The 16,004-nt window shown below is 39.3% G+C and overlaps 2 protein-coding genes across 2 annotated transcripts; one reads left to right on the top strand and one right to left on the bottom strand.

Moving 5' to 3' along the window:
- Window positions 1–471: 471 nt before the first annotated feature.
- LOC5520798 (mitochondrial import receptor subunit TOM20 homolog) lies at window positions 472–4,236 on the top strand. The gene is made up of 5 exons (XM_032365758.2): window positions 472–682; window positions 962–1,014; window positions 2,110–2,197; window positions 2,286–2,440; window positions 2,848–4,236. The coding sequence occupies exons 1-5, from the start codon at window positions 559–561 to the stop codon at window positions 2,881–2,883; spliced, it is 456 nt and encodes a 151-aa protein (XP_032221649.1). The 5' UTR covers window positions 472–558; the 3' UTR covers window positions 2,884–4,236.
- On the bottom strand, window positions 3,938–15,722 carry LOC5520797 (dynein axonemal assembly factor 11). Its single transcript, XM_048730020.1, has 16 exons — window positions 15,608–15,722; window positions 15,439–15,532; window positions 15,193–15,266; window positions 14,253–14,330; window positions 13,537–13,633; window positions 13,008–13,134; window positions 12,776–12,835; window positions 12,522–12,598; window positions 12,196–12,249; window positions 9,237–9,335; window positions 7,924–8,004; window positions 7,287–7,352; window positions 7,095–7,164; window positions 6,002–6,097; window positions 5,335–5,435; window positions 3,938–4,952 (listed from the first exon to the last, which is right to left on the bottom strand). Exons 1-16 carry the CDS (start codon window positions 15,615–15,617, stop codon window positions 4,766–4,768), a joined length of 1,371 nt encoding a protein of 456 aa, XP_048585977.1. The 5' UTR covers window positions 15,618–15,722; the 3' UTR covers window positions 3,938–4,765.
- Between the last annotated feature and the right edge of the window lie 282 nt (window positions 15,723–16,004).

Raw genomic sequence — 16,004 nt, 5'->3', positions numbered from 1 at the left:
TATTCATGCACTTAAAGGAACTCTCAAAGCTTGCACTAATTGATTTATACATAATACCGCATCGGGCACTGGACTTTTAATTGTTCTTATATATATTTGCTAGAGCATTTAATTTAGTTTTTGTTCTCCATGGGTGAGATTGACTCTTTTCTGATTTAGTTCATGGAAGGTTTATAGCTTTTTGGTTTTTTTTCTTAAGACCGAGTAATTTAAAGTCAAAGAGGCCTGCTTTCCAACTTTTACACGTCGAGCGCAGGTTGTTTGGCGGAACATTTCTTGCATCTTGAAGGAATCTTGATGTCACAAAAAAGGAACCGACCGCGCGATCCGGATATTAAGGGGATGTGCTTTTACCAGAGTCCAGATGAGGGGGGGGGGGGGGGGTGAATCCATTTTTCCCAAGCATTTCCCCCCCCCCCTTCCCGCTCATCCTCCAGTACCCCGCAATGCATTATGGTAATTATTGCATAAACCTGCGTGGTCGCTAAGTCACAGTTCAACTTGAGCAGTTCGTTTCGATCTTGTAGTTTTCACCCAATATAAAATCTTCTTCACACAATGAGCTCTAGCCAGATAGCTACAGTAGTAGCAGGAGTATGTGGCTCCATGTTCCTGGCATATTGCATTTATTTTGACTACAAGAGAAGGAGTGACCCGGATTACAAGAAGAAGCTGATAGAAAGTGAGTAGTCGACTACTGTACACACGTGGAACCGGCTACTTTTCAAACTCATGTCTGCATCCTGTCAAGGATCTAGATTTATAGCATTTGAGATGGCTCTTTGCAAAGTTTTATTTTGTTTGTTTGGCTGGATTACTTATTATTGTAGTATTATTGTAGTTTCTGAATTGCAAGATGTTTGTTGAGTTTACTTTTAAGTTATGCTTACTGTAAATCTTTTCCTTCCCCACCATCTTGAATGTTTTTAATAATGTTAATTAAATGCGACCCATTTTATAGAGAGGAGACGAGAAAGAGCTCAAAGGCAAGAAGCTGACGCAGCAGATATGCAGGTGGGCATCTCTACAATTCCAGTTCAATCAGTGACTGGGCTTATTGTTTTGTGTACTGGAAATTGGAGGTACCGTGTACCTTATACTGTAGCTCTACCTGGTACTGGTAGAATTTGGTATTTCTAAGATCTAAGAAGTCTTAGAAATAATGATCATTGTTTAGGCCTAGTTTGTGTTGCAAATTACACGTATGCCCAAATCAAAATCACTCTGTGATCATATATGTCTAGACTGCAGAGTACCACTGTATGCATATGAAACTAATATTCTCAAAGTCATATTCTATGCACCAATGATCATAGCCAAAAGTAAAGAAAACTGATGGGTACCTTTTTTTAAACTCATATTTTAACAAATATTAATTATGAAATGAAATCTCACTGTTCTTTTTATGCACCTATTTATAAAAAAAGTTGTCAGCGCAAACGGCAAATGGAGTATGGCTATTGAAGCCAAAAGGACCAATGGATCCCTGAATATTTGTTCCACATTCAGCAAAATATAAATAAAACATAAAATTATTTATTAAAAGTAAAATATATGGTTCTGTCATTGCTTGAGTTTTTTTTACCATCTTCATTTTTACAAATAATTACTACCCATAAGCTCCTTTCAGTCATAGAACTGCCATTTGACAATTGCCATCCGCCATTTGCGCTGACGACCTTACTTGAAATAGGGGTATATGATATAGCCATACTCTGTAATTTGGAAACATGTCATTTTTGCATGCTGCACACAATTTGCATTTCACAATTACAAATTGCCTTGTTCTAGAAATGGCCAGTAGACATGCTGACCAGTTAATGCATAGACAAGTTTATGCAATAAGCAAGAAAATCTCAGGCCTCTAGCCTGGCTGAAGCTCAGCCTGGGTTTAAAATTGTCATGTCATTGACTTCACAGTTCTTTATGGATAGGTTGATTGTGGTTACTGATGATTGTGGTTACTGATTGTGAACTGAATGATTCATGGACATTAAATTTAAAACATTTTGTACCAGTGTTACTTTGTTTCCTTTTAGATTATTGCATTCTCACATAGTAACCATAAATTCACTGCTCTGACAATATTCTTATGTTAATTATTTTCAGTCAAGGATACCTGATCTAACAGACACAGCTGCAGTGCAAAAATTCTTTCTGGAGGAGGTACAAATTGGAGAGGATCTTTTGACAAAAGGTAAGTGACTATAAAATATCTTGCTACATAAACAAGAGTTTGGGTGATCTTATTCAATTATAATTTTTAAGCATTTCTCCTTGTTTAGGTGAATATGAGAGTGCAGTAAAGCACTTAACAAATGCTGTTGCCGTCTGTGGCCAGCCGCAGCAGCTCCTTCAGGTCTTCAAACAAACCCTTCCTCCAGCCGTATTCCAGATGTTGATTGACAACATCAATCAAATGAAGGATGTAACACATAAGGTACCATAATATGCACAGCTTTGTATGTTGCATGTAATGTAGATTTCCTAATAAATACATCGTTGTCACAGTGTGTCATTAACAAAAAGGACTCTGACAGATTTGAGTCGTGTCCGAACCATAGACTTTTGAGATTGAGCTTTTATGATACCCCTGTGTCCCCCCAAAAGATATTATCCCCCAAAAAGCATTTAATCAAAATGTTTGTGCTATTATTCAACTCTGAAAGTCATCAAAAGAGTGAAAGGAAGCAATATCAAGGGTAAAGAGCATATTATAAAATATCCAGAAAATACACCTCACTGTTTCAGGATTTTTATTATTGCAATCATAGTTATATCAGGATTCGGGGTTTTAAAAATAGGGATATTCCCAACACAAAGGTGACGACTTTTTTTCAATTGCAGAAAGCAGACGAGCTTGGGGGTGACTCTCTGGATTGAGAATCAAGCATATGTTGAATATTGTGTGAGCTTGCAACACTGTAAAATACATTAACCCAATAACCAACAGTACGTTATAATCTAATGAAGTGGATTTTATAAAGGGTGGCAGAGTTTGTCCAGAAAATAAGGGATAACAAGGGCACAAATCACTGTTTAGCCATCTTTGTTTATCCTCTGTTAAAAAGCATTGAGTAAGACAAACTTATGTAAGAAAGAGAAATAAAGTACATCCCCAGATTTTCAATATTATAATCTTGGTAGGAGGACCTGTCACAAAGACACTACTATGCCAAGAAGCAGGAAATCTGCATTGGTTTGAAATTCAATGTGTCAAGCAATTTTTTTTCCATGTTTTGATCTTTGTGATTTTCTATATTGGTATGGAAAGTTCCCGGTCTTTTAACCAGGTCAAACAAATCTGGCACTTGAGTAGCTGTCAAAGCTCAGCAAAGGTTGAAGAAATTACTTTTAAGACCAGGAGGAATTGAACTTTTAAAACCATGTGTGTAAAATCATTTGAGGTGAATTGAAAATTTGTATTGCTATTATCTTTTATCAAATGTCTACAAAACTACCAAAGCTGAATTGGAGCTTTGCTTATGGTAACCACACCAGGCTAATAAAAACCTCAACTGACAAAAGTGAATAGAATCTAGAATCCACACTATTTAACAGACCATCCACTCTAAATTATCAGTCATCCTTGAAGAAGCTTCCGAAGATGCTCTTCTTTTACTATTTTGAAAGATTTTTTTCCGTTCACAATCATTAGAGATTGTTTTGTAATCATTGACTCGAAGTAATCTGGTGCAACTTCTGCTTTAACAAAGTAAAAGAAATGTAATCCAGGATGGTACTGTTTAAGAATTTCATCTCAACCCATCGATTGTTGCCATATTTCCTTTGAGAAACGGAAATAAATGTTGAGACTATAAGTTATAGAATCAGGTCTTTGAGCGTGTGCCCATGAGTACCATTACACAATAGGTAGTCTTGTTCAAAATTTCTTTGTACCTATTGTGTAGACACATAAATACAGGGAAGCCTTTGCTATTAGAGAACCATTTGAAATTTTTAATTGTTCTATTATAAGTTGGTATGCGAATGGAATGGATTTATAAATCCTTAGTTTGCCTGTCCAGTGGAAAATATTAAGATAAAGATTTATTTCACTGGAGACCTCATAGTAAATAATTGTTTATTTGTAAGGATAGCATAAATAGTTTGTTATTAAAACTTCCGTTTAAAATCATTAGAGATTGTTTTGTAATTATTGACTCGAAGTAATCTGGTGCATTTATGCTATTAAAAATTTAAGCTTTCTCATTAAAACTTGCAGTTTTATGTACAGACTTGTTTCTACTTTGTTTTCTCTTTCCCACTGCCTATTCCTAATGAACATCTTAGACGTAGTGTATCACTGTATACACCTATTTCACAAAAGGTTGTCAAGGCAAATGGTGAATGGCAAATGTCAAATGGCTTATAGGTACTAATGATTCGTAAAATTAATGGTGTTAAATAAAGTCCAGCAATGTCAGAGCCAAGCATTAGTAACCGTTAATGGATAATTGTTTTGATTTATCCATATTCTTCGAGACGCATGGTAACGTTTGGTTGTAGAACTGCCATTTGCACTGACAACCTTGGAATAGGTGTGTACAGGCAACATATCAAAAAGAGCAGGACACCATTATAACATAGATTCAGTGTTGGGTTAAGATGTCCTTCATAACTATGCAGTCAAGCCTTGTCCAGGATTATTGACATACATATCTCCTCCCTGCAACACTTAGATCTGTATAAGTGGAAGCTTGTTCTCCATCATATCCTTCAGTACTTGATCTTAAACATTTTCCTGCTGCTGTACCACTTAGCCCTATATAAGAGGGGGTACTTCGGGGTCATCAACAAAGTCCTCATTGTCTTCCTCAAGCTCAACTTTTGGCTCTGGCTTGGCCTTACTGCTTGCAGATGTATTTTTCTTACTGTCATTTTCTACAATCTGACTAAAATCCATCTCTTTGTTCACTGCTTTTCCAACCTCAAGTCGTTCATGTTTTGTCCTATAAAAAGGAATTGGTCAGTATGGCAATGTCTATTGTGTTTATAAAAACAGTTGCCTGAGGTGGGGGGGGGGGGGTGCTACAGTTGCCAATTAGAGCACGCATATCCACATAGTGGCTCTTTGTCTCTGGGTTTAGAGAGAGACATAGTTGGACAGTGATACCCAAGAAAACTCCCAACTCTTACAAATAGCACATTGGTTTTATAGCCCCGTTAAAATGTGGGCAAAGCGTCATTAGACGACAACTTGCCTCTTTTTTTCTGCTTAGGACAAACAAGTTCAACCTACTTACATCAGCAAATTAAAATCCAGAAGCCATGATTTGAAGCCAGTGTGATAATTACTAAACTACCAATGCGTTAAAATGTGCCATTATTTACCCTTGTTGAACTGTAGAGTTTGTTGTCTTAGTGTCTTTCTGCTCCAATTTAGGCTGCGATATTTTCTGTACACGTTTCACAGGCTGGATTGTTTCTTTCATCTAGAGAAAAAATGCGGAGAATAGCGGTCTATATTCTCAAAATCTGAACAACAAGGACATATACCACAACAGTGAAATTGCTCCAAATTGGATAGAGGTTAGGTCATGTTATGGAGAATGTTTAGGAGAAGAGAGGTAAGATCATAGTAACTTCACCATTAAGATATGGGGAAGAGAGTTTAGGTCATGGTATTACATTTGGCATTCTTTCAAGAAGAGGAGGGGCTAGGTCATTGTGCTACTTTTAGCATTAATGTGCGAAGAAGAAGGTTAAGGTCATTGTATTACCTTTTTGGCATTGTTTTAAGGAGAGGAGGGACGATGTCATTGCGTTACTTTTAGCATTAGTTTGCGGAGAAGATAGGGTAAGGTCATGGTATCACCATTTTGGCATTGTTTTAAGAAGAGGAGGGGCTACGTCATTGTTTCACTTTTATCATTAAGATACTGAGAAGGGCAACGTCATGGTATTACCTTTGGCATTGTTTTAAGGAGAGGAGGGGCTAGGTCATTGCGTTACTTTTAGCATTAATGTACGGAGAAGAAGGGTAAGGTCATGGTATTACCTTTGGCATTGTGATGAGGAGGTGACCTGTTGTCTGTGACCGCTTGGCAGAGCTGGAGTCTGGCTTTACCTCCTCGGACAGCACAAGTTGGAATGCCTGACCAAACATGTAAAAATGGGCTTAGCTTTATTTATACAGAAAATTTGATTAGTCTATACAGCAAGGACTTGAGAGACGATACATAAAAGATGAAGGGGTAAACAGGAGGTACAATCTATTATTGATTATGGAGCCCCCCCTGCACATTTGTAGCTGCATCGCTAATCTAACTTATCTTACACTCGAGAGCAGATTCATTACATTGCCTATAGCAGAAAGAAGACCAATTTTAAACTCCCGTACACTACGGAGTCACAAAATGCACCCGTCTCCATCGGCTAATTCAAGCAAGTAACTGTACCACTTTGTCATTGGTAGTTATTTCAAAGCTCCCTTGCGGATAGACCGTTGTATTTCCAGGTGGTTGATGGACCTTCTTAAAAGTTGACAAAGACTTTATCGAAGTCCGTTGTAGGCCTTTTAGAAATAAGCCCTTGCTGAACGCGCCCACTTTAGTTTGCTTCTAGCCTGCGTAGCAATTCCAAAGGGCTGGGAAAGAAGAGAGACAGAGGCGAGGCGTGCGCGCTCCATCTTTCTCTCCAGGCGCGCGGGGTCTATCTCTCATCTTCTTCAGCTCTTTGCGCTTGGTACGCAAACTAGTTTGCTTCGCCCTGTCACACGTACGTACGTTACTCTTGCGACCTGTCTCGCAAAAAAAAAAATGTTGCAAGTCGCACGTGCATTTTTTGCGAGTGACACCCCCTTTGCAACTTCTTTTGCATTTCTCAAAGTCGCACGAAAAGTAGAACGCTCTTCTACTTTCTGCAAGAAATTGTTTCAAGTCGCATAAAGCAACTTCACGTGTGTCAGGGCGCGTGCGACCTGCAACAAATTTTTTTGCAAGAGAAGTTGCAGCCGAAGAGTCTACGTGTGACAGGGCCTTTAGGAATTTAGGAAAATAACAATTAGATCGCGCGCTCTATTGGGAAAATCAAAGAGGCTACATAGGGCAAGTCTATGGCTCTGACACAAAGGTTTGTTTTGGCGTGGGTACCTTTCCCTTGATGACTGCCCTTACGTAATGAGGTTGTACGTCCACGTCAATCAGGGAAGTGTCGACGTGTCTGGGAAATAAGTGGTGTTAGGGGTTATATGAAATCTCGAGAATTTTCAACTTTGAAAACCGGGTCACACATGCTTAATGCAGATAATCTCCACGGTCGATCTCAGCTATGCGTATACTTACTTGTAGCATGCCAAATCGAGGATAAATGTGTTATTCTCTTCGTCGTCAGTCAGGTAGAAATCCAGCCTATATAAGCAAGAAATACAATGATTTGTTATTACTAAAAATTCTACTGGAACTTTGAATTTTACATAAAAGTTAATGTAATTTAAAAAATGAAGAAATGTCAACGAGCGGACTATTATGAGATGCTTGTTGTGTTGATGGTGATTATAAGTATGATATTCACCAAAACAAACTAACGTTATAGGATAATGTGGTGGTAATGGTAAAGGTGAAGATAGAAAGGACAATGAAAAAACGGTCATGATAATGTGGTTGTTAATGGAGGTAATGATGAGGACAATGTTTTAGAAAAAATGACTTGATTGACTTGATAAGATTAATCTTTTTGTGGATTTTGAGATTTTGATCAGACAATGATGATGGGATGATGGTGGTGATGCGTGTGATATGTGATTATGCGTGATAATGTTTAACAGAAAATGAGATCATGGTAAGGTGGTGATGAGATGATGTCGATTAGACAATGATGTAAATATATCATATATTTCAGTTAAATATGTTTTCCATGGAGACAGAAAAGATTTACATCTCTAATACCAAGAGACCATGATGGTCTCCTGCTAATACTTACTTGCCCTGATTCAGATTTAAGGGTCTGCCATCCTCAGTAAAGAATTTCGTGACCCGTTTTGGTTGATCCCCCTCAAGTCGCCTGTGATACAAACGAATGTGTTCTAGGCTTGGCAACGTTTATTCAAAACATAAATACAGTGTAATCCTATAGTCAAATTCTTACGCGCACTCTCATTAGTGGAATTCAAAGGTTGAAAAGTGGAATTGGAAGACTTTCAAAATCTTCGCCAACTAAAAATAGCATAAAAGTATTTCCACCATAAAAAAGCATTTGACTATAGGATTCGTCGAGTTCGTTTTTCGCGTGAAATTTACCGTGGAAATCCCTCATCGATGAATTTCTCTAGAGAATCTACGTAAAACGATAATGGCAAGCGACCGGAAACATTGTTACATCAAGATAATTTTCAATATATCTTTACAACTGACAGGACCCGAAATCGTGATCTCTATATAGATACTATCGCATCGAGATAACACCGTACTTTATTATAGTGGTTAACACCCGTATAAATCAACGTTGACTAACGGCAATAAAGCTAGGGCATAGTATATATCAATCAAAGCTGTGACAGATGCAAAAAGAATCATATATACGTAACAAGAAGACAGTTTGCTACCAATCTGCCCTCCTTACCCGCCCTTGCCCAGCGCCTATAGGAGCGAGTCATTTTGGCATTTTCTGAAGGTAATTTTGGTTGTTCATTGGGGCTGTATGCATGAGTGGAGTGAATGCAAGGCTTTAACCATATGGCACCAAATGAACATGGTTCACACAGGAAGGAGATTATCTACTGAACATAATAATAAATAGCATGTTTTTTTTCTGTTGTTATTTATTGCTACGAGGTTGCCTTTGTCTGCATTTCAATACTCAATCAATGCCGTGTTGTTATGGGTACATCAGCCAAAACACTTAAATAGTCATTATATTGAACCAGAATACTAAAAACGGCAGAGCACACTCTGATATTCTATTCTGCCACTTTTCGTAAGATATCAACAGGGCTGGCAAATGAGAGGTAGCAAGAGGGTTAGGAACAGTGTTTGCAGCCGAAACGTTATTTTCCTAGTCGGTCACGTTTCGGTTAGCGCCTTGGGGACAGTTCGCGCGCCGGAGAAAGTTCGCGCGCCGGGATAGTAGCTCGGATTACGCAACGTAACTTGTCCGGGTTTTCTCATCAAACACGGAGCGCCCGTCGCAAAGAAGGGACATTTTAGCCAAATACGAGGGAAAGTCGTGGTTTATTATCAAAATTTGGCTTAACAAACACTGTTCCTAGCGCCCTTGAGGTGGTCACGGTTACATACTGTCTGTCCCTTTCATCCTGACGCTTGCGTTTCTCTTCCATGTGTTTGTGCAACTCCATTCGCGACTCCGGCGTGTACTCGACTTTCTCCTGCCAGTATCTGAACAGGAAAAACAACGGAACATGTAGAATAAATATTGTACTGCTATAAAATATCTGCACAGCATTGTCGTTTTGAACTCTTTGTATACTATGCTCAAGCGTATTGCGGGACAGGGATCAAAACCACTGCTTAGGAGACGACTACTTTACATGCAGGTGACTTAAAGGATAAACGGTAAACGTAAGCGTAGAAGGGTACTCGCATGGCAGAGAGTGATTCAATCATAATTTCGGAAAGCTCGAAATAATAAAAACAACAACAACAACAATAATAATGGTAACGATAATGATTTGACCCCCTCGTCATATCCATTGCCGCGAGTAACACTCTGGGTGTGGCAGTATGTGCGTGATATTTGCAGTCCTAGGTCATGCGGTCCTTGGAGCGGGTTACAGCGCAACCAGTAAAACCGTGAACACCTGAAATATGTGTGGAATGCTTATTGTCTTTTGACGAATCAGACGCGAGAATTCAGACACTGAGACTTGTTGAGGCATGCTTTTAGTTGACTGTTTCAATATTTTGCGAGTGATTGGTCGGAACAAACATTCCATATATATTTCCGGTGTTCACGGTTCTACTTGTTGCTCTGTAAGTTGTTGTTTAGGTATTGCAATTTTCCCGCCCCGCGTCGTGAATACTTTTTTCCCTCTTCATGCGCTGTTGTCGCCTATACAAATACAAACGTGACGTTCAAAATCTCGAATTATAAAACTTGTGTAGACTGCTATCTGACCGCTATGCAAACAGAAGTCGAATTGAAATCAAACGGATGCAATTTCGCACACAGATGTTAAGATGCGCAAGAGACAAAGTGTGTCCAAATGATATCGCTTACTTTATCAAGACGAGAAAGAGTCGTGTACCAAAGCACGATTACATAATTAAGTTTAAATATTGTGAACAAAAGCAAACAAATAAATAAATCTAATATATATATATAAATAAATGAATGACACATGTATCGACATTATCAAACGTTGTTCTCTTCATTAGCTAGTTTTATGAAAAATAACACATCGAGCTTTTAAGTTAATTCTGATAACAAAAAAGATAACAATATGATAACAAACTGATATCAATTATGTAAATAGTGCAGGAAATAGATTTCTATGGTAAAGTGTTATTCGGGAGTAGAAAATGCTAACTTAGTATTTTGACCGTTTCCGTTGTGCCTATAAAAACACAAGCATAAGAATACAACTGTAAAACCAGTACGCACAAAGAATTGAATAGATAAGAAATACACAGTCGACACACAAAAAACAATTGTCGGCAGCTCGTTGCTCGCCAGGTGAACCAAGATACGTGTTAGCGATCGTTGGCCCAGTGGGTCTCCATTTCATCAATTACCGTCATAGCAAAGGAGCCGAACTGTCTGTTTGTCTGGGTATTTTGCGAAAATCATTCAATTATCGTCAGAAAAGCCGGTGATTATCCGGCGATCGCCTCAAGTCGACCCCACGCACACGACAAAAGTGAAGTTATCAACTGCCACTTGTTATATCGTGATGCATCTTGAGAGAATGCCGCCAAGCAACGCACGGTACTTGGTGAAGACAATTGCTTCGAAAAGCTTAGTACCCGACAACTGTTTACTTATCTCAAAGATTGTTTCCAAGAAGGATGAAAGGGGTGGGTGGGGGAGGGAGGGGAGGGGGGAAGGGAGTCTATGAATAACTGGTCATCTGGTTAACCCTACATGACTACCACCATAATCATTCACATCAACCTTACACACACACAAAACCCTCTACACAACAATTGCCTATAAGACAACAGTCACCACTACACAAAAACCACCACTTCACAACACCTACACAACAGCTGCCAAAACTACCTCTAAATAACAATCACTTCTAAACAACAACATCTAAACACAGCCATCTCTACATAATAACAGCTACTACACAACAACATCTACAAAAAAAAACACACGTCTATGCAATAACAACCTTGATACAACGACCACCTCTACATAACCGGTGCACCCCCTCCCCATAGGACTATATATGGCAGCCAAACCCACTACACCAACAACTGCCACATGTTATACACATGGTGAACTCTTTCAAGAACCCCCCTCACCCCAGTTTCTCCCCCTCCCGCCCTCACCCTACCTTCTTTCATTCTCTCCACCCCACAACCTTTCTGCTCCCACCCTCCCTCTACTGCCTCCCCCTTCCCACCCTCACACTACCCCCCTCCCCCTTCCCACCCTCACACTACTGCCAGCCCCCTTCCCACCCTCACACTACTGCCTCCCCCTTCCCACCCTCACACTACTGCCAGCCCCCTTCCCACCCTCACACTACCCCCTCCCCCTTCCCACCCTCACACTACTGCCAGCCCCCTTCCCACCCTCACACTACTGCCAGCCCCCTTCCCACCCTCACACTACTGCCAGCCCCCTTCCCACCCTCACACTACTGCCAGCCCCCTTCCCACCCTCACACTACTGCCAGCCCCCTTCCCACCCTCACACTACTGCCTCCCCCTTCCCACCCTCAGCCTACCGCCTCCCCTTCCCACCCTCCCCCTCCCCCTTCCCCCCTCACCCAACCGCCTCCCCCTTCCCACCCTCACACTTCCTCCTCCCCCTTCCCACCCTAACCCTACCTCCACCCCATTCCCACCCTCACCCTACCTCCTCCCCCTTCCCACCCTCACACTACCGCCTCCCCCTTCCCACCCTCACCCTACCGCCTCCCCCTACCTCCTCCCCCTTCCCACCCTCACACTACTGCTTCCCCCTTCCTACCCTCACCCTACCGCCTCCCCCTTCCCACCATCACCCTCCCGTTTTCCCCCTCCAACCCTCACTCTACTGTCTCTCCTTCTAACAATATTCCCCTACCGTCTCTCTTCTTCCTCTTCCTGCTTGATTCTTTCTGGTCTGTCATCAGAATTTCTAAAAAGTAAATGAAAATTCTTAACCAAAAATGACAATTTATTTTTATGATGTAAAGGCATGTCTAGTTATTTTTGCAAGAGGGTGGTGAAGAAAGCTCATGCTTCATACAAGTTTATTTCATCACTAGCCATTTCATGGGTCATAAATACACAATTTCATAAATCACAACCACAATTTCTCTGTTTACATGAATAACAGAATAATCATGAATCATAGAAAACCCCTTCACCACACCCCCTATCCCAAAGCAGCATAAAGTATAGCCTCACCCTATATCTGTGTACCAGTTCTTGGGACGATCTTCCTTGCGTTTTTCATCATGTTTGGAATCTTCTTTTTCCTTTTGCTTGTGTCAAAATAGTAATAAGAAATGGTCACCCTTACAAAAAAGGTTTGATTTCAAGCCATTGTCATGTTGCTTTTCACCCTTGGGCACAGCCCAATGGGTGGCATCTAAGGTTATAACAAAAAAAAAACCATTGCACAGTAAAACAAAATTTTTATATAGCTACATATTTCTTACCTGTTTTAGTTTGTATGCTTCTTGTTGTTCTTCAATCTTCTTTGAAACGGTTCCATACTCCTAAAAAGAGCAAATAAGAGTTTAAGGAAAATTACAATATAATATAATCCAAGTCTCTGTGTGCACTCATCCTGTGCATCACCCTATGTACAAGCCTGTGTATGTAAGTCTTGCAGCCTTGCAGATCTGCCAAATATATAGTATTCACTAGAAAAATATCTTGGCATCTAACCTGAAGAGCAAGAATTCTTTCTGATTTCTCAACTTCCTTCCCATCCAACCACTTCAGCTGTGTCAAGGTGGCAATTACATATTCTCTGTAACCATCATAATCTGTACATGGATTTCCAGTAAGGAACCTACAATAAAGATTGTTGAGAAAGTTTAGTTTTTTTTTTGAAGAAAAAGGCAATATCATATAGCAGTAATGGCTACAGGTAAAGGGGATTGGTGAGGGCAAAAGATATAGGTATAACTAGTCCACCACCATATCCGTAGTAAACCTCAAATTATTGGGGGGCACAAATTAGAAACACTAAGAAAACAATGGGGGCACAGCCATGCCCCTACTGGTCATTTTCTTATATTTTTTTAAAATATTGGGGGGGGGGGGGCATGTGCCCCACCCCCTGCTATGGCACTGACAACACTCTTACTTGGAAACTGCTTTTGTCTGACAAACTGCTGCAAATTGGTTCTGTTTCTGGTCCTCGTGTTTTTATAACATGTTTCTCACATAAAATCTATAAGAAACTGCTTACATTTCTTGCAAGTGAATGTTGCATTTGAGTGACTTGATGCTTGTCAATTCATCAACAAAGTTAACTGTTAAGTCCAACTTCTTTAGTGACTCACATCCTAAGGAGATGGGTATAAAAGATACAGACATTTCAGGTACAGATCAAGGAGTTCCAATTAAAGGAGGCTGAAGCAAGGATTTTAAGAAATGGGGGATTCATTGTTCTGGACTTCTTTATACTTTTTTTTATTTTTAGGCAAAATCTCACTGGCGTAGCCAGGATTTTAAACAGGAGAGCATCCTTTCAAGGCATTTTCTCCTGTATCTTAGCTAATAGTGAATACAATTGTTGTATTTTTTGGCTGCTAGAAGGGGGGGGGCCCTAGGCCACCCGGGTCAGTACACAGCTCTTACAAGCTGCAATTTGATTGGGCAAATGAACAATATCCGCACCTCGACACAAAGAACAAGAAGAATAGAGACAAAAGAACTCCTTTGTAGAACAAAAATACTAGGAGACAGAGAAGCTGCGTACTTACTCGGCCACCCCCCTGGCTATCCTTAGATCTGCCCTTGCACTTTGAAAATGAAGTTATAGTCTTTGCTAATGTGGTACCCTCTATGCCATCAAATAAATAAAACCTTTATCTTATCTGCAGAAATCCAGCCCACAACCCTTTTACATTGTTGTCCTCACATTCATATTTGCAATTATATTATCATAGAAATACAGTATACCTTCTAGATTTTCTATTCTGGTGATATTATTCAGGGCCAAGTTGATATATTCTAGCTTTTTGAGTCTTGAAACATTTTCTGAAAACAAATGCATGTTGCAGTATTGCAAGTTAATAGTACTACACTACTTGTTAGTGTTTTTTTCTGAAAGAGGAATCTCCATAAAACCATCTGGGTGTTGGTTGAAAAAAGACTGGTAGGATTCCAGTTGAACTCTTTATTTGTTCAATAATTCTGATTCTGGGAATCTGGGAGAAGAAAGATAAAACCTGGGGGATTTTTTGCATTAAACACAACATATCTCATGTTTTTTTCTTAGGCAGAAAAGCCAGGAATTTTTATTTATCAGTCTGGGGGACTGCAGTAGACAAGGCAAAAATCTGTGAGTCTTGTGGAAAATTCAGAAGAATTGATGTTCATAATGAGGGAAGGATGCAGTGCAACAAACTTTATTAAAACTGTGCAAAGAAATAATGTTTAGTAGTTTATAAAATCAATAAAGACAAAACAAGAAAGCAAGGTAAAACAGTTAATTGACAAATTTATCTATCATTATAGCAAGTTGCATATTTTCATGCAAGATAACTGTTTTTTGCATTAGTATTGTACATATCAAGTGCTTATATGTAAATCCAGGATAAAGGTACCTGTTTGGGGGAGGGGTGGGGTATATTTATTTATGGGGTGAGGGGTGGGTTTAACCTTGCAGGCGTTTGCCGAATAGAAAGCTCTCGCTTGTTGCTTGCTTGTTGTTTCAAATATTTTAATAGAAAATAGGCAATATGATGATTTTCTATAGAATAATTTTTGGGAAGCGATAAAAATCGATTAAAAGCGGGAGATTTGGTGCTCAACGCATGAGAGCGGGAGAAGGGGTCCAAAATCTTGAGACTCCCGCCTAATGCGGGAGAGTTGACAGGTATGTAAACTTAGCTCTTACCTATTTTTGGAATCAAATTACTTTGAAGGTATAATATTTTGAGATCTCTGCATAGTTTATCAAGAAGCTCTAGTCTATAAATTGTAGAAAACACATATAATTAGAAATAAAAAATCAGCACAAAAGTAAATCATGATAACAATATTGAATAATCTCTACACTTTTTATCTACATATTTTGCAAATGCTTTATAAGAAGCATAAAAGAGAATGCATTAGAAAAAAAGATAATATAAGCTTACTTTACCTTTCAATCTCTTGTTGATGGAGTGAAATTTCTTCCAATGTAAAAATCTCACAATTGTTGTGTTCAGCTCGTTTTCTCAATAACGTTTCTGTGACTAGTGTTCAGAAAACAAAAGTAAATTCATGGTTAATAGATATTCCGCTTCACATTGCAAGAAAATGTCACTCACTTCGAACCATTTTGAAGACCTGTTTCTCGAGCGGTTCCCGAGAATCAGTCCGCCATTTTGTTTGCCAGGCAGCCAGGCTTTATGCTGACAGTTGTCATAGTGACAAGTTCAGAGTTGGAAGAAAATGGAAGAAAAAGAGAGAAACAATATAAGATTGTCAAAATAGCTTAACTTTATTCAGAAACGAGGAAAATTACCGCGCACCTTCATGTTTTCTAAAACCAAAAGACAATAAATAAATTAATGTGCATGTACATTATGCTGTAAATAAAATCAATAATGAAGATTATGATATCCCAGATGTAGACTTCAGACTGTGTAAGCATAGACGAGTTAAAAATGTTTTCATGTTTTTTTATTATTTCTCAAGCAGCGGGTGGAGTTGTATTGCCGTGAG

The sequence above is a fragment of the Nematostella vectensis genome, chromosome 7 (assembly GCF_932526225.1).
Source record: "Nematostella vectensis chromosome 7, jaNemVect1.1, whole genome shotgun sequence".
NCBI classification, from domain to species: Eukaryota; Metazoa; Cnidaria; class Anthozoa; order Actiniaria; family Edwardsiidae; genus Nematostella; species Nematostella vectensis.
The sequence above is the reverse complement of the archived record's forward strand: the minus strand, read 5'-3'. Positions and strand labels throughout refer to the sequence as shown.

Excerpts from the sequence above, each read along its gene's own strand:
- LOC5520798 (XM_032365758.2), top strand. The coding sequence starts at position 559 with ATGAGCTCTAGCCAGATAGCTACAGTAGTAGCAGGAGTATGTGGCTCC. Across the intron at positions 1,015-2,109 it reads CTGACGCAGCAGATATGCAG|TCAAGGATACCTGATCTAAC; the intron begins GTGGGCATCTCT and ends AATTATTTTCAG. Across the intron at positions 2,198-2,285 it reads AGAGGATCTTTTGACAAAAG|GTGAATATGAGAGTGCAGTA; the intron begins GTAAGTGACTAT and ends CTCCTTGTTTAG.
- LOC5520797 (XM_048730020.1), bottom strand. Across the intron at positions 14,331-15,192 it reads TAATTTGATTCCAAAAATAG|AAAATGTTTCAAGACTCAAA; the intron begins GTAAGAGCTAAG and ends ATTTGTTTTCAG. Across the intron at positions 13,135-13,536 it reads AACATTCACTTGCAAGAAAT|GTTCCTTACTGGAAATCCAT; the intron begins GTAAGCAGTTTC and ends TCTTTATTGTAG.